This window comes from Bubalus bubalis, chromosome 20 (assembly GCF_019923935.1).
Source record: "Bubalus bubalis isolate 160015118507 breed Murrah chromosome 20, NDDB_SH_1, whole genome shotgun sequence".
NCBI classification, from domain to species: Eukaryota; Metazoa; Chordata; class Mammalia; order Artiodactyla; family Bovidae; genus Bubalus; species Bubalus bubalis.
The window spans coordinates 26,038,541-26,057,056 of NC_059176.1; the positions used below are offsets into that span (position 1 = coordinate 26,038,541).

General features: G+C 40.9%; 1 protein-coding gene across 1 annotated transcript in view; it reads left to right on the forward strand.

The window, feature by feature from the left end:
* Nucleotides 1–18,320, forward strand: part of EGLN3 (egl-9 family hypoxia inducible factor 3) — a 29,604-nt gene extending 11,284 nt beyond the window's left edge. The window contains exons 2-5 of the mRNA XM_006056954.4: nt 11,356–11,475; nt 13,328–13,464; nt 15,636–15,709; nt 16,644–18,320. Coding sequence (XP_006057016.1) covers nt 11,356–11,475; nt 13,328–13,464; nt 15,636–15,709; nt 16,644–16,675 — 363 coding nt within the window. The 3' untranslated portion in view covers nt 16,676–18,320. The remainder of the gene's footprint in view (nt 1–11,355; nt 11,476–13,327; nt 13,465–15,635; nt 15,710–16,643) is intronic.
* Nucleotides 18,321–18,516: the final 196 nt, after the last annotated feature.

The window sequence follows — 18,516 nt, forward strand, 5'->3', positions numbered from 1 at the left end:
TTAAGCCAGCTTTTCCACTCTCCTCTTTTACCTTCATCAAGAGCCTCTTTAGTTCCTCTTCACTTTCTGCCCTTAGAGTGGTATCATCAGCTTATCTGAGGTTGTTCATATTTCTCCCAACAATCTTGATTCCAGCTTGTGAGTTAACTAGTGCAGATGACTAATTATAATTTCCCTTGACTTTTTATCATTTAGGCTGAGGCATTGCACAGAAACTTTTGGTTTGTCACAAAATAGCCATGATTTCTCAAAGTGTGGTTGTTGGAGCAGCAGCAGCAGCAGCAGTTTCCCAGAAACCTATTGGAAATGCATAGTCTTGAGCTTCTCCCCAAACCTAGTGATCCAGAAACTCAAAATCCTCCAGGCATTTCTCTTACAGGCTGAAGCTGGAGAACCACTGAGTGAAATAAATATGAGGAGGCTAAATGGGGATGTTATTCTATTTTTCTGTAGTTTCTCCAACGGTGAGAAAATCAGTTCCATCAGTTGATTCAATCTGAACTTATTCACAGTGAAAACTAAAAAGTACAAGTGTTTTTGATTCATTTGGGAAATTTTTGAGAAGAGCAGTTTAACATGTTAAGTACACACACACCCACACCCATGATTTATCTGTTATTTGTTCCAATAAAGTTAAGTTTTCAAAACCAGGATTGGAGTGGAATTTGGAGCTGAGTCTCTCCTGTTATGTTGAATGAAGGGGAGCAGTCTTCGTTAATATCAGTATGTGCACAGTACTGCTCCCCTATCTGTATCCTGCAGCCCAGCAAGGAGTACGAGCTGAAGGCATGAAGGAGAACAAGAAAGAACCGTAATAATTTGGGAACAAACTGGAGAAGCGCAGATGATTCTCTCTGTATGGAGCATCTATTATGCGCAAACTGAACACCACACAGAAGCCTAAGGTCTGACCATCTGACCCTCTGGGGTAAGATGGCTGAGGTGTGGGATTCTAAGGGAGGGGAAACCTGGAAAGGGATCCAACTTGATCGGAATCAAAGGTCTGACTCATTAGAAATCTGAGAGTAGCTGGCACTTGCCTTTTCTGCATGCAGGACTTTGAGTTCTCAGTAATGCAGTGTGAGGCCATATTTGGTAAGTCACGAGTATCCTCTGAGAATCCTTTGTTGTGTTATCTTGGAATTGAAGGAAGACAATTTCACTCATGGTCACTCTGGAAATAATTGCACATGTTTTCAGTGATCAGCCTTTTCCTGATATTTGTGAAGCACGGTTTAGTGGTGGAAAGACCATGTTTGGTTCTATAGTGTCCCGCAAGTTACTTTTTGCCTCTCTCAGTTTCCACATTTGTAAGATGGAGCTTTTTTTTGGAGCCCCATCTTGAAGGGACTTTGCTGTTGTTGTCCAGTTGCTAAGTCGTGTCTGACTCTTTGCGACCCCATAGACTACAGCATGTGAAGGGACTTGGGGACAATTAAATTAACCATCACTGCCCCCTAGACTCAGAGTCAGGTACTCCTTTATTACTAGCCCCCTTGCTGCTCACCAGAGTACTTTATACATTTCTTTCAGAAGAGTCTTTTATTTTCCATCTGAGTGGTCCTCTGGATCTCACCCCTGTTGAAAGCCACAGTGGGTCTATATCCAGTGTGTTCTAATTAATATGATATTAGAAAGTTCTGTACTTGGTGAATTCTAATTAATTGTGTAGTGGTAGTCAAGCCTCTCCTGAATAAGCTTTACACCCCAGGAAGGAAATTTTGTCTCATCCCTTGGATTCCTGGGAGTTTACTAAGTGTTGCCCTTTGTCTTCCCAAGGGAAATACACTTTGTATTTCCTTTAAAGTTTTTCTTGATTGGTCATTTACCTTCTGACTTTGAAATAGTCTGAAGACCTTAGCTGGTGTTGACCTGAGCTAAAAAGCAAGATCCTGGAGAGAATGACTTCCTCCCGCAGACCTTGGGGTGGGACCTGGGGATGAGACTGATGGTTGACCACCTGCATCCCAAGCAGATATGGGGCCACAGTTTAGAGCGGGATTGAGCTCTGCAGTGTGAATAACCCATCAAAGACCACTACTGTTTTGCTGCAGGATTGAGTGTTTCCTTTGCTCTTCGCTTTTGTTGAAATACAGCCCCCCCACCCTGCAAATCCCCAGCCCTGGCTTTCCCACCTCTGCTCTGGAGCTTTTAGTTCACAGACTCAACACTGAGCATACTCATTTTTCTTTCTTTTGCATTTTATGATTTTCTGTCATTAAGCAAAGGGTGACAGACAAGGGTGAGAGTAAGTAGACACCTCAAGAAGAACTGAAGATCTTAGTTCTCTCAAAAAGGAGGTGAATTGGTTAATATCAGACATTAGATAAGCTGCACTGGTAAAGCATGACATCATTCTCTAACTGGGTTCTGAAAAGCCGGTTACTTAAACTCCTTGTGCCTCAGTTCCTGATCTGTAAAACGGAGGTGATAATGGTCCCCACATTATGGAGTTATTATGAATAGCGAATGAGGTAGTATTTGTGAAGCACATAGAACAGTGTCAGGCACGTACAAATGTTTGTTCAGTAAATAAATGTGCCTCCTGAGTTACATGAATTCTGGTTCTGACTTGCTGAGTGCCATTCCTTTCATTCAGCAGATCTATTTCCAAGTGCTGAAATTCAAATGTGAATATAAGATCTGGTTTCCTAGAAAGTTCTTTAACTTTACTTTTTCCAACATAGTTACACTGTCCCAAGTCTCTTCAAATTCACTGGGAATTGCAAATAAAGTGTTTCCTGTTTCTCTTAAGAACATTGCTTCAAGGCATTTTTCTTGACATGTTTTGATTGGTAACTATATATTTTTGTATATTACTCAATAAAATCTTGTCTTACCAACTGTATTTAAGTTATCATGGATTCCCTCAAGTGTTTTAGGATTCATTCCAGATGAAAATTTAAAGCCAACCATGCTTAATTCTCTGACAATCCTGTGGTCATAAACATTTTTTTTTTTTCCTCTTCAGCTCAAAGTCTTTAGAAAGCCACACGTAAAGTTTTATTTACTGATAAGTCTGTTTCTCACATCAAAGGAAATTAAATGGGGGAGTTCCTACACCCATACTGCCTTAAGGATTACTCATGAATTTGTTTTTCTGTAGGACTGGGATAACTTCTAGATTGCTATGATAGCTTCCAGGGTTAACAACTTCTACTGAAAACTTGTGGGCAGGGTGACTCAGGACAGATGGCCACTAGTTCACCTTCCCCTTAACCTGGAGATTAAATGAGAGAATGTATGTAAATTGCCACCCTCAAGCGCTCCTTGGCTACATGGGTCTTCAGGAAATAACAGTTGTTAAGATTTTGGGTAAAGGTCTCAGAATGGAGGGGGTTAAATGGCCTTAACCAAGGGCCTGGCTGACTTTCGGGGATTTCATAATTGCAAGGAAGCCCTTACTGAGAACATTTCTCTGGTGACTCGGGTGGGGATGGGGGAGGGCGCTCCCGTGCCGGTTATGTGCTCGGGTGTGGGCTGGCTGCCACCCTCACGCAGCGCACGTAGCCCTGTCACTCAGCCGTCACCCTGCTGGCCCGGAGCCAGGCCTCCGCGGGAAGGGCTGCCTTCCCAAACCCAAACAGCCTGTATTGCTGTGCCGATGTTCCTGGGCCTGTTTACTGTGCTTAATTGCAGGACTCTGCTTGAATCCCCTCCAAGGAGAGGAATTAAGCACAATTCAAAACGGAGTGACAATAGTCTCTTAAATTCCTGGCCTCTGAGAGTTTCAGTGGCTTCTGGGGGAAGGGTGATTACCTCAAGTTCAGGGTGATTCACTCAGGTTCATGCACGAAGTGCAGGATCCCCTCAAGAGAATTTTGATCTAGTTCAGTCAGACCTTACAGGCCTGTGACTCCTCTGTAATCTTAGGCATGCTTCTGTGTGTGTGTATATATATGCATATTTCTGAGGGTGGGGTGGGAGCCAGCTCTTGAATGTAAGAATCTGAAGGAGCTATTATCACTGAGCTAAGAGAACTGAGTAGAAGGTTTCAGAGTCTTGATAGTTGCTGATGATTTGTTGAATGATCCCAAAGTTAGGACCAAGTTTGTAATAAAGAGGGATGCTAATGAAAAAGGTCTACCTGAGAACAGGTTTTCAAGTGAATATGGTAAATTCCCTGCCTTTCTAGGCAGACTGCTCTTGCCTGATAGGAAGGAACCAGCAGGCCCACTTCACCAGAGCCACTGAGAGTGGCTTATAACTTCTGATTTTTCATTTTCAGAATTACTGAAGCTCCTGCATTTCAACAAAATTTAGTATGGGGCATAACAATTATTGTTCTAAATTGGAGGTAAGGTTATATGTAGCAGAGTTCTGCGTATGTGGGTTCAGGGAGAAAATTTTTTAGTGCGGATTTAGGCATGTGAGGAAGGCAGAAGTTCTCAGCGTAGAAATAGGATTAGCAGAAGATATTTGCGTGAATAACTTGGGGCTTGTTAGAAGGATTACTTGCCTCTTGGATATTGACTGCCTGATGTTCTGAATCTTCTGAACTGTATGGTCAGATGCTGAAACTCTGGGAAGGGGAACGTGGTAGCTGGATCCAGCTCTTGTTGTTGCCCACCAAGAGCATATTCCCCATTTCTTCTTCATTCCCTTACATCAGTCTTTAACTTGAGCAGTAGGAGGAAGGAAATAGCTAGACTTGCTCTTAACTAACCAGATACGTAAAGAGCAAGATGCCAAGATAACTAGTGACAGTTTGTATACTTTTTTCTGAAGTTAGAATGAATATAAAGACTCTAAAGCACTTTTTCTGCTTCTGAGCTGTTCAGCAACACATTGGGAGCTGACTTTTTTCTAAAACTGGCAGCAATGTGAACTGTTTAGTGACATTTTCTTGAAACTCTTGGAGAAGACTTTGTGTAGTTGCAATTATTTTGTAAACATGCCTTTTGAATATTGTATAAATTTTAAGTGATTTAGGTAATATATGTATTTTAATGTTCTTTAAATATGGTTAATTTACAATATCGTGTGAATTTTGGGTGTGCAGCAGCATGATTCAGTTATACATGCATGTCTACACACACACATATATTCGTTTTAAGATTCTTTTCCATTAGAGTTTCTTACAAGATATTGAGTAGAGTTTCCTGTGCTATGAAGTAGGTCCTTGTTGGTTATCTATTTTATATGTAGTACTGTGTATATTTTAATCCCAAACTGCTAATTTATCCCCCTCCCTTCCCTTTTGGTAATGATAAGTTTGTTTTCTGGGTCTGTGAGTTCTGTCTAGTAAATAAATTCATTTGTATCATTTATTTTTAAGATTCCATGTATAAGTGATATGATATTTTTCTGATTTAGGTAATATACAATGGACCCATTTCTGGCCAGTAAACTTCATCTATTACATTCTCCACTCTGATTGCTTGGCTGTTTTTCCAAGCTAAACAAGGCGCATGGTCTTGTGTATGTTTTCTCAAGTCTTTACTCTTCTAACATCCTGTGTGGTTGGTGTCTTTATGGTATAGTGAGGAAGGATCCTGGGCCCCCTTTGCTGTGTCTGGAGCAGATGTGGGGGGAAGGACTTGAGGGGAGAGAGGTTGGGTGAAGGCCTATGCAGTGTGGATGGCAGTGAAGGATATAGCTGAGCCTGGTAAAGAGAGACAGGGAAAGGACCCCTGTGTAGCTCAGGAAGTGTCACAGACAGTTCCTGGGCTATAGACAGTGAGCTCAAAATCCAGCCTGATGTTTTGTTTTGTTTTGTTTTTTGTGGCTCTGATTTAACAATTAGGGTTAAAAATATTCAGGAGAGTTTATATACAAATCTGGTTCAGTTACCTGCTACCGTCCTAAAACCTGAAGATTTTTAATGTCTGCCCCTCATTGCCAAGGATAGAAAATTTCCTAGTTGTAGGTAGCATAGCTCACATTCCAGAGTTCTGACACATATATACCTGATCGGCTTCAATATCTTAACTAAGTGAAAGTCGCTCAGTTGTGTCTTGACTCTTTGTGACCCCATGAATATAGCCTGCCAGGCGCCTCTGTCCATAGGATTCTCCAGGCAAGAACACTAGAGTGGGTCGCCATGCCCTCTTCCAGAGGATCTTCCCATCCCAGGGATCAAACCCAGGTCTCTTGCATTGCAGGCAGATTCTTTACCATCTAAGCCACCAGGGAAGGCCAAGAATACTGGAGTGGGTAGCCTATCCCTTTTCCAGGGTATCTTCCTGACTCAGGAGTCGAACTGGGGTCTCCTGCATTGCAGTCAAACTCTTTACCAGCTGAGCTACCAGGGAACCCCTCAATATTTAGTTACTTGCAAATGCCACAGGCTATGTGAGTTTCTCAGCCCTGCTTTTGAAGCTGCAAAACACTTAGGTAGGATCAGATCCCCTAAGCGGAGACATTCTGAAGCCCTAGTTGAGGGGAACACAAACATGCACATCATCAGTGCCTATTTTAAAAATAGCTGACATTAAGCAGTGACAGACTTTATTTTCTTGGTCTTCAAAATTACGTGGATGGTGACTGCAGCCATGAAATTAAAAGATGCTTGCTCCTTGGAAGAAAAGCAATGACAAACCTAGACAGAGTATTAAAAAAAACAGAGACATTTCTTTGCCTACAAAGGTCCATATAGTCAAAGCTATGGTTTTTCCAGTAGTCACATATGGATGTGAGAGCTGGACAGTAAAAAAAAAAAAAAAAAAAAAAAGGCTGAGTGCCAAAGAATTGATGCTTTTAAACTGTGGTGCTGAAGAAGACTCTTGAGAGTCCCTTGGACAATAAGGAGATCAAGCCAGTCAATCCTAAAGGAAATCAACCCTGAATATTCGTTGGAAGGACTGATGCTGAAGCTGAAGCTCCATTACTTTGGCCACCTGATATGACTCATTGGAAAAGACCCTGATGTTGGAAAAGACTGAAGGCAGAAGGATAAGGCGATGACAGGGGATGAGATGGTTGGATGGTATCACCGACTCAATGGACATGAGTATGAGCAAACTCTGGGAAATGGTGAAGGACAGGGAAGCCTGGCATGCTGCAGTCCATGGGATCACAAAGAGTTGGACACAACAGCAACAAAGCAGTGTTTGGTATGTGCCAGGCCTTACACTGAGTGCTTTACCTGGACTGTCACCTTCAATCCTCATAAGCCCATTTTATAGATGAGAAAACTGAGATGTGAACAGGTTAAATACAGGTTATTCTGTATTTAGGTTTCATTTTATTAAAGGTATGTTCTGCTTAGGGACCTTCCATTATTCAAAACAAATCTTTACCAAGATTGGCTGGTATTTCTGTTTCACAGTTGGAGGCGCTTAGTATTGGGCAGTGGACCAAAATACCAGTTTAAAGTTACTCAAACTAGCAGCTTCAAAGTTATGCTCTTTTTAGCAAATTTATATTTATTATAAATTTGAAAAATAAAATGAGATGATTACTGTTTTAATGTGCTAAGTTAAAATTTCTATGAAACACCACTCTCTACCTTAAGATCAAGTCACACTAGTGACTGATGCTGAAGTCATGATGAACAGTACATTTCTGTAGAAAATCTATGTTGCTGACTGTTTTTAATGAAGTGGTGAGTCTGAGTGGAGGAGGGGATGGGACAGACGTATCCTTTTCCCACCTGTGGATCTAAAATGATCCTCATTGCTGAATGGACAGTGGAGGTTGCCAACACCAGTTTTTTGAAGTGGTGTATACATGTGATTGAGCTGTGGTTGGTTTCAATTAAGAGCATTCTGTTTAGGCGCTGGGATGGAAATCCTGCGCTTTCCTTTTTCAACTTTACCTTTGGGATGGATGAGATATGGCTTTTCACAAAGCCGACTTAGTAAGAACTCTTAACAGAAACCCTGTTTTCTTTTCCATCTGCAGCATTTGGGGAGCATATTTTGTTACTTGGGTTTGGCTGTTAAAGTTCTATGTCTGTGTACATTTTCAAAGCATCCTTACACATTTCCTGCCAGAATGTGGCCGCCTAGGTATCCAGAGCACCTATCTCTGGTCTGGAGCCAGTCTGGAAGCCTGGGAGGGGTTCACCCCTCTCCACTCATTTTCTTCTGTTGAAAGTTATAGAGAGGCTTCTGGGGATGGAATGGGGATAAGGACCAGGTGGAGGAGTCCACAATGGGGCCAGAGGAAGGGATGGTGAATGCATAAGGAGACATGTGGATTTATTGGCACATCCAAGGCTAGAACTATAGGACTACATTGTATGTGTAGTGCTGGTCACACTAACACCTTATTAAACTTTTATAAATTTCAAGTATTAATCTAGTCCGGAAGTTTCGATGAGTAAAAAGTAAGTGATAAGTGAGACTTCCTGCTGATGGGTTTCAGTGTTAACTGCACAGCACATTGTTACTTGATCCTGAAATACTCTGGTGATGTTCTTATTGTTCTGGAGCGTTCTCCTTTGTACAGTCTAAAGCCCTTCCCTGCTTGATGAGGTTTGGATAGCAACTCCGTTGACCTGATCAGTTTCCGGGGTTTGTTTCTGCCCCGTGCACGATTTGGCACAGAAACGTATGACTTGTTATTGAAGTGAGCCTTGCTTCTCAATGCATCCTTAGCCTCCGTGGTTTTGGACTGTGTCAAAACCCAACAAATACTGGGAATGTGCCCAAGCCAAGACCCATCTCGTGTGGCTCTTGTCCAGAAAACACTGATAAAACTGGCTTGTGTAGTTTCAACAGGGCCACTGAGGCTCACAATAATTTCCTTCTATTGTTTTGAAGTTGATGCTATGGTTTCAGGAACCAAAAGAGAAGGTGAAGATTCACTCTGGTCAGAAAAATTCTGTTTCTCTTCCTTAATCGATCAGATACTTTGCTGACATTAGGAGTTTTGTTCTAAAAATAAATCCCCAGAAATGTGCCAGCTCCTTCACTCTGGGTGTGTTTTATAGATGCAGCAATTCATAAAGGAGGTACTTTTGTGGGTTTGTATCTTTTTTTTTTCCCCCCAGTTTTTAAGCTGAGTCCTGAGGCAGATAAGCACTTCCTAACGTCCCAAAAAACTCTGTTGCTGCTTGTAGGGGTGATGCCTAGATAGAGTGCTAGACCTTCTTGGACCATAGAGGCCAGGTAACCTAAGCCCTTTAAAGGAAAGACACCAAGCCTGGAATCACATAATTAGTTGCAGGGTGAATTAGATGGCAGGCATCCAGACCACTGACATTTTCCTTAGAGTAGAGCTGTTTAAGAACATAAGATTATGTAGCATTGATGGAGTACTTTTTCTTCTTTTCAGAGCTTCACAGTGGGGAGAGGCTGAGTTGGTAGGGAATCCAGCCTCTAATTATTTGTGGCTTAAGTGACGTTCATTATTGGCTCAGTGGTGGCTCTTATAATCCTAATAGCTGCTTCCAGGGATGGGTAATTCCCTAGTCATTATAGTCAACTTCATTCATCTCTTCTTCCCTAGCTAGGCCCATCATTTCTATCTGCTACCAATCACCTTTCCCCAAGCCATCCTTTGCTTGGTGGTATCATTTGTTAAATCTCAATTGCGGTAACCTCAGAATTCCATCTCTGAAAGATGTTCAAGCTAACAGCTTAACTTTAGCTTTAAGATGGCATTGCATTGCCATTCAAAGACAGGATATGGGGATTGCTAGCTGCATGGGGATATAGAGTTTGAGAGATATGGTAATGTAAGCCTTAAGATCATTGTAAAACTGAGTTACTCTTCAGCCTTACTTTTGTCTAGTGTGCAGTACGTATGAGGCCTAGTTCATGTCTTCATGTTACCACTGGGAGTGACTTGGCACTCACGGCACTGAAGCTAATTCTTGAGCCACTAGTTGCATTAGTGTGGGCTCTACTTGACTGGTTATTTCACCAAAGAAACAGTCTTTCCATTTGTGAAGGGAATTGTGAACCGAATTGCTACATGTATGTTTGAAGATGTGCTTTTAAAATGACAAAATCCCTACTCATCTAGGTAGAAAATAAACTTACTCCTTAGCGGAAAGACCTGCCTGCTAATCATTCATTTACTTATCAAATTTTAAAACAAAAGCAAAACAGAAAAAGGGAATTCTCTGATGGTCCAGTGGTTAGGATTCTGAGCTGTCACTGCCGGGGGTACAGGTTTAACTCCTGGTCAGGGAACTAAGACCCTATAAGCACTGTGGTGTGCGTCCTGCCCTCCAAAGTAAAGTTTAAACAGATACGTTCCATGTTTTAGGAACTGTTCTAGGCACTTAAGAATACATCAGCAAACAAAAAGGAAAAATATCCCTTTTCTCATCTTGTGTTACCAATATCTTCCCTGCAAGTATCTCATCCCTATAAAGATATTTTAAAAACAAGGCTATGTCATGTGAAAATAACTGGCTTTTTACACTTCATCTATTTTTTCCTATCCCTTCCTATAAATCTTCCAGGGAACATTTAAAGGTTTGTTACTTTCTTTGTAGTAATTCCCTAATACTAATTTTTAGTAGGATTTTTAGTTTGGCTTCTTTCTCTATTTCTCCACTTGAATGATACAGGTAGTGTTTTGACAAAAGGAAGAGAATCATTTAATTTGATAATTGTCAATAGGAAAAAGACAGGCTTTGAAAAATACATTAAGATGTCTGTGGGTTTTTTTCTCTGAACTGGATTTGACTGTCATTTATGCTTCCCTGATGGCTCAGATGGTAAAGCGTCTGCCTGCAATGCGAGAGACCTGGGTTCGATCCCTGGTTCGGGAAGATCCCCTGGAGAAGGAAATGGCAACCCACTCCAGTACTCTTGGCTGAAAAATTCCATGGACTGAGGAGCCTGGTAGGCTACAGTCCATGTGGTCACAGAGTCGGACACGACTGAGCAACTTCACTTCACATGCTGGCAAGTTGGGCCACAGTTTCCATTGACCCTTCCCTCTTTTTTCTTGTCCTAAGCATTTTATTGAGCAAGCCTAACCTTTAACTCCTTCGCGATTGGTTCCCGTGTCTTTGTAAATGCAAGTATTTTAGCCATTGATCTAAGATAGTGGTTGATTCGGTGATTCTGGGGCATTGGCTAGTAAGGCATAATCTCTAAACCTAGTGATTCTGATCTTGTATGTCTACGGTGGAACCCAGAACCTACCTTTTCAAAAAGAAAGATTTAAGAGGGGTGGGACATTCTAATGACAACATAGATGCTATCTAAAATGTTCTAGAATTATGTGATTATTGTTGAACTGCTTTCCACTGGGCAGAGCTGTAAGATATAACTTGGTTGTTAATGTTATATGCTGAAGAGTCCAAATTTATGCACTGTACATAAACCAAAGAGGCCAGCAGATACCTGTGTCCCGTAGTGGCTGAGGAGACTATGTTATTCAGCTGTTTACTGGCGGGAGATGCTTGGCTCAGCTTTGTTAACCAGCTTCCTTTGGCTTTCTCCATAGGCGATGGTGGCTTGCTACCCAGGAAATGGAACAGGTTATGTTCGACATGTGGACAACCCCAACGGTGACGGCCGCTGCATCACCTGCATCTACTATCTGAACAAGAACTGGGATGCCAAGGTACTTGGAAAAATGAGAGTAGAGGGAGGGGTTAGAAACCATAGGAAAAGAGTTCAGATGACTTAGAGGAGAGTTTCGGAGAAGGCAATGGCAACCCACTCCAGTACTCTTGCCTGGAAAATCCCATGGACAGAGGAGCCTGGTGGGCTGCAGTCCATGGGGTTGCTAAGAGTCGGACACGACTGAGTGACTTCACTTTCACTTTTCACTTTCATGCATTGAAGAAGGAAATGGCAACCCACTCCAGTGTTCTTGCCTGGAGAATCCCAGGGATGGGGGAGCCTGGTGGGCTACTGTCTATGAGGTCACACAGAGTCGGACACAACTGAAGCGACTTAGTAGCAGCAGCAGCAGCAGCAGCAGAGGAGAGTTTGGAGTTCATAATTCCCACTGATGAATCTTTTCTATTTCGTATTATCCTTTTTTCCTGCTATGGTTTTAGTACTAAAGTTGATGAGATGAAAATAATAGATGCAAAGTTAATTTGATGGAGGTGGGTGAGTAGGGCCATTATTAGGTTGTATGATTGATGAGGAGAAGGTACTTTATTATTTTAAAAATGGGGATCAGTGTTTTTAGTCTAATGCAGAGCTGATAGGATTCTTAATTCTCATTGTGGAATAAGATATATACTTTTCCCTGCCAGGAGCAACACTGAGAGAATTTCACAAAAATAGAACCGTAGGATGTTAAAACATCCCCAAGTGACGTTTCCCACACAGTCTTCTCTCTGGGTGAAATGTCTCCTTGGTGGCTTCTTGCCATGGTTTACTATGATTGTGAATGCCAAAGGTTTTGTAGCTTATTTTCGTATTTTTGAACATATATATAGATAGAGATATGAAGTCTGGTGCCATGCTCACAGACATTTGTCTGGAATTTGTATGTTTTTTAAAAGTTAAGGATGATTTAGGAGTCTGAGAAGTTGGAGAACTTTTCAAGCTTATCTGGCTTTTGAACCTTCTGCATCTCCATTTCCTATTCATTAGGCCAAACACTAGCTGTCATAAAGCAAGGATATTTTATCTGGGGTCAGAAAAAGTAAACCTGGGAAACCAGTGAATTAGTGACAAGGTTTGTGTCAGTTCCCTATTTGATAACATGACTGAAATATATTCCTTAGTTATCCTTTAAAATCTTGAAAGGTAGTGTTACAGGCAAGAGAGTCAAGTTGTCAATCAGTGATGATAAATCACAAAGTTTGAAATCATTCAAAAAATTTTTGAGTGCTTGCTAGTGCCAGGCATCATGCTGTGGGGAACCATCAACATATAAGACCAGAATTCTACCTTGACAAGATCATTCTAGTAGGACAGATTGGATGTACATGTAAAAAAATGTAGGGGGAGAGTGAGTGGTATATGTCATGAGAGATACAGATAAGGTGGTCTGAGCATTCAGAAAAAAAGCATGTAACTTCCAACTGATGAAATCAGATAGGAGATAGGGGAACTCAAAAGAAAACTGTAAATTCTAATTGAAGGGGAGGTTATATGTGGTCACTGCCCTCTGGAGCTGTTAATATTAGACTGAATTACATGAAATGGCTGGGGTGGGGAGGAGGTTATGGGTCAAACAGTCAGATATTGGCAAGTCTGTATAACTGACGTAGTAGAACGCCACTTTGTATCCATGGGGTTTGAGATTGTGGGGGTGAGAAGACTTTGGTATGTCTAGTCAAGTTTAAGATAACATTTAATATAAAGGATGGCACTGGAGTTAAAATTTGGGAATAATGTATGCTTGCGGTGGCAGTTGGAAGATAGCCTTGTTTCTAGATGAGACTGAAGTATCATTGTTAATGAACTGTGTGTGAGGCTAGGAAGTAATCTACCTTCTTTGTGGCCCTCAGCGACATGGTGGGGTCCTGCGGATATTTCCAGAAGGGAAATCATTCATAGCGGACGTGGAGCCCATTTTTGACAGACTGTTGTTCTTCTGGTCGGACCGCAGGAACCCACATGAAGTCCAGCCCTCCTATGCGACCAGGTAACAGCCAGGGCCACGACTGCTCTTGAGAAGCTTCTTGGACAAACCCCAGTTCCTAGAGAATTCTCAAATGTGTGTTGTTTTCGGACAAGGGACCAACCATCCCCCTAAGCAGAGAGCAAACCTGTTTGAAGTTGATAAAAATTAAAGGAGAAACTGTGGCTTCTTTAACGTATAAAGTCTAGTGTTAGTTTCAACTATTAACAAGTCATTTTCCATTAAGTGAGAGTCTCAGATTCCAAATTTCCCAGAGCGCTTCTTTCTCTTCTCTCCTTTCTTGCTCACCACCCTCCCTTTAAAAAAAAGCCTAAAGTTGAACTATGCCTAGAGAATATTGGCTGCCACATGTCAGAAATCCTATCTGGTTAACTCTGGATGAGTTTACAAGCTGCCAGTTGCAAGCAGAGAAAAAACCTTGAGAATCGAAAGAGGAATTTGTAATACAACATTGTAAATCAGCTATACTCTAATAAAATTTAAAAGGAGGTTCAAAAGGGAGGGGATGTATTTATCCCTATGGCTGATTCATGTTGAAGTTTGATAGAAAACAACAGAATTCTGTAAAGCAGTTATCCTTCAATTAAAAAATAAATTAATTTTTAAAAAAAGAAAGAGGAATTTGTTCTGACTTCTTTTCCTTTTCCCCCTTTTCTTAGCTTAAAATTGGATTGGGTTTGCTGTACCCAACATGTCCCAACAATTGGATTTTTCACATTCCTTTCTTTAGATCATGCATGGGAAGATTTTTCAGAGTAATGGAACAATTTAGTATTGTTTACTATTAATATAGAAATTCTTGTGTGTGCGTGCTTAGTCATTTATGTCCAACTATGTCCAACTCATTTATGTCCAACTATGCCACCTCATGGACTGTAGCCCTCCAGGATCCTCTGTCCATGGAATTTTCCAGGCAAGAGTACTGGAGTAGGTTGCCATTTCCTCCTCCAGGAGATCCTCCCGACCCAGGGATTGAACCTGCATCTCTTACATCTCCTGCACTGGCAGGTGGATTCTTTACTGCTATGCCACCCAGGATGCCCAGAAACTCTTGATATAATCTTAATTTCAGATTCTATCTCATATGCCCCTGTTTTATGGCCAAAGCTGTAAACCTTGTGGTATTGGAGCGCTGTGGGGTGCAGCTTGAATTGGGAATAACAGTTGGGGCAGGGAGGAGAGAGGTTGGGTAGAAAAGATAATGAGTAAACCTTAACAAGACTAATTAAATTAAAATCACAGGTGTTAAGTGCTTAAGGTTTATGTGCCCCCTCCAGAAGTGACAGATCTGGGCCCCACACAGAGTTGCCTATGAAATGTCAAATTGGGTGTGCCCTAGGTGAGCAGATAACTACTTCTCCCACCAAAGCCTGTTTGTGGCTTATTAATGGGGTACAGTAATCGGTCCTGGTCATTTGTGCAGAATTTCCTCGCTCTTCCCCAGTTCCTCTATGACTAGGGTCACAGGGGAAACCTTAACACCACATGTTGACGGAAAGCCTTTGGAAAAATTCAAGTCCTATAGAAATTCCAGTAACTACTACTAATAATGAAACAAAACTTTTTGGAAACTCATGCATAAAATTATTCCTGTATAGTCTAGCCCATAAATGGGACATAGTAGAAAACTTGACGGTACCAATATCCCATTGCTTCTTTGCCTCAATGTCCAAAACTAAAGACAAAAGTCAAGAATTTTAACGTCTTGTTGTTCAATAAGTTATTCTTCAAAGCTTCACTCCTCATCTCTGTGTTCTCCCCACCAGCTTAGGTCCCTCAGGCTTTAGCTGAATGACTCGCTGAATGATTCGCTTCTAGCCCTTTCTTGTGTAGTTCATCTGGACCTGTTATATTATTTGTTCAATTGCCTTTCCCCTCCCTGCTAGAGCCTGAGCTCCTTGAGAAAGAGGCTGCTGTATTCACAGGACAGTTTGAATTCCCACCGCCCAGGATAATGGGTGGTGCATACTTGGAATTCCTTACATGTTTTATTACATTTAAATAGACTTGAAACCAGAGACGTTTATTTTAAATTAAAATTGGGATGGACTTTTGATAATAGGAAAATTTTTAAATGTTGGCTTTACAAATGTCTGTTATGTGAAATTTATAGTATTTTTATTTTTTGGTCATATTTTTAAACCTCTTTTCTAATATCTGCTTATCTTTCACAGATACGCCATGACTGTTTGGTACTTTGATGCTGAAGAAAGGGCAGAAGCCAAAAAGAAATTCAGGAATTTAACTAGTATGTGTTTGATAATTTTCTGTGACTTTTGCTCAAGTCAATCCATGATTTTTATTTAAGTTTTTAATGTATATGCTAATGTACTCTGTTCAGTCTCAGCTATCTATCTATCTATACACACATACACACACATATTGACATCATGACGGACTTAGTTCTGAAACCCTGGCCTTAGCTCTGCTGAAAAAAAACAGAAAAAAATGCAAAGAACGTCCCTTGTGAATGCCAATTGACTGTGGGACAGTTTGTAATAGATGGGATATGGTTAACTTTTGATCATTAATATTCACCCATCAAATATAACATGAAATTTTGCCCATGGTTTTGGCACATTACAAAGGAAATGCAATGGAACCCAACTACCATGGTTCATTATTATATTGGTATGGGAATGTGACTCTCAGTATAAAAACCAGGCTCATGTAATATAAACTGAATATGACTTAATGTCTTTCCTGTCCCCTCCAACCAGCATTACAAGGCATATTTTCCCAAAATACATTATATTGAAAGACATGTTATGAATAGTTTGTGAGAAGGTAAATTGCTGGTCCCCAAATGTGGGAATTGTTACATACAGTATCTCTTTCTTGAAGAGTCACTGTGTTTATGGGCAAATTAATCAAAAAAAATTAACCTAAGAAATCCTACAGTAAACATGTGTGTAACATGTATGTATCATGTAATGTTACACGACCTATTGCATGTAACATCATGTAATAGGTCATGTAACATTATGACCTATTTGAACAGTCTCCCTAGCAAATACCAAAGAAAATACATTTTTCTAAGTCCCATCAGGAGGTGCTTTGTTCAGCTTTGTTCTATGAGATGGGAAGCATTTGCTGGAGGTTTTAGGGGTGATGTTTGTGACATGAAGTTCATCCGATCTGGCTCCTTAACCTCTTTGTTTTCTTTTCTGTTCCCAACCCAGGGAAGACTGAACCTGCCCTTACTGAGGACTGACCCTGCTCTGAAATCCGCTGGCCTCATTCACTTTTAGTAACAGTTTCTGAATTTGCTTTAAGAGTTGAGATCCAAAGAAGGCCTTTTCTTCAGTGACTCGGTGACAAGGACCCCCCCACCCCCCCGCCCCCTGCTTGCATTACTCAGATCCCTGTCTCGTGTATGGTACTTTGTGTTTTCCTGCCAAGACTGCACCTACCTTCAGACACTCTTTTTGCCAGATGAACTCATTTGCTAACTCCAGAAATACCTGCAGACAACCTAGTTGGCCAGCGGTTTAATTGCTAGATTTGGTAATCCTGGCTATCAAAGCAAGAATCTGAAAGCACGGGCGAGGGACTGAATCTTACCTGCACTTTATGTACACTTTCTAATTTGAAAGGAGGAGGTTTGCAAAGAAAGAAAACGGTGACAGGTGCCATGGACAGGCATCACTGAAGCCTTAACACAGGAAACAAATGTGTGTCATCTGAACAATTCCCAGATGTTCCTAATCCTGGGCTATTGCGGTTTCTGGAGAATTATCACAACCCAATGACATTATTACCTCTAGAACAGGCTGCTGTTATAGTAATCAATGTCTAAGTATCCTGTGGGTGGACACTCCCTTTTCCTGGTCCTGTAACCTGGACTTGCTGCCTCTGCCCCATCTTGCTGAAATACAACTTTCTGATCAAAGATGACACCATTTATTGTCTATTTTCACTTCGTACATAGAGAACCTAATTCATTAATTATTTTGGTTGCTTTGTTGAAATGAAATTTGAATTTAAAGGGGAAAAAAAATCTTCCTGGTAGTTCAGAGCCAACAACCTCTGATAACAGTGTCAAAAAACCTGGGTCTGCTGATATACAATAAACGTGTGCATTTTAAACAATTTGAGATTGGAAATGGAGTTGGAAATGTAGGCATTCCTGTTTTTCACTTTTCCTTTTTAGTGAGCTCACTCTAATGAAACAAGAAAATCACAAAAACTAGGCTGTATTCTAAAAAAGGTAATGGAAAATAAAACAAAAAATCCTGGAAAGCTACTTGAGTTCTTCCACATTTTCTGACCCTGGTAGCCTCTTCGACACTTGAGTCTCCAGATCTACTGTGGTTGGCAGTGTGACCAGAATCATGGAATTTGCTAGAATTGTGGGAACTTCTCCAGCAGTAAACACAGATTCCAATGCCTCACAAATTCTGTATGGAGCTCCTCTTTTATGAAAGTTACTCTGCTTAGTTTTCAATTCCACTTTCATATTTTTAAAACCCCTGTAATTTCTTGCTTGAAAATCCCATGAACATTAAGGGGCCAGAAATATTTTCTTTTTTCACTGACAGGCACATAGACTTTCCAAGAAAGAAGCATATTTTTGTGTGTGTCCGGTTTGGGAAATGTTCCAAATAAGATTTGTCTTCATTCTCACAATTGCTCTATTTTTTTTTTTTTCCCTGTAGTACTCATTACCTTCTAACTTACTATGTAAATTATTTATTATGTTCATTGTTTGGTATCCTTCCTCTAGAGTGTAAGCACAATGAAGACAGGGATTTTGTATTTTTTAATCAATGGAATGTATTCCTAGCACATAAAATAGTGCTTGGCATATAGTAAGGGCTCGGTAAATACTTGTTGAATAAACTCACTCTCCTGCCTTAGCGTTTTAATGTTTGATTCATTTCCTCCATCTTGGGCAGGAAGGGCTCTCTAGCATTGTTGTGCACACATACCTTTCTCTTGTTGACGTGTGAATTTAGGCTAAAGGTTATAGAAAGCTTTGGTCATAGTGTCCTTTCTTATCTGTGAAAGTGAATCTGAAGACTGAGGAGGATTCTGCCCTTCTGTGTCCAGGGA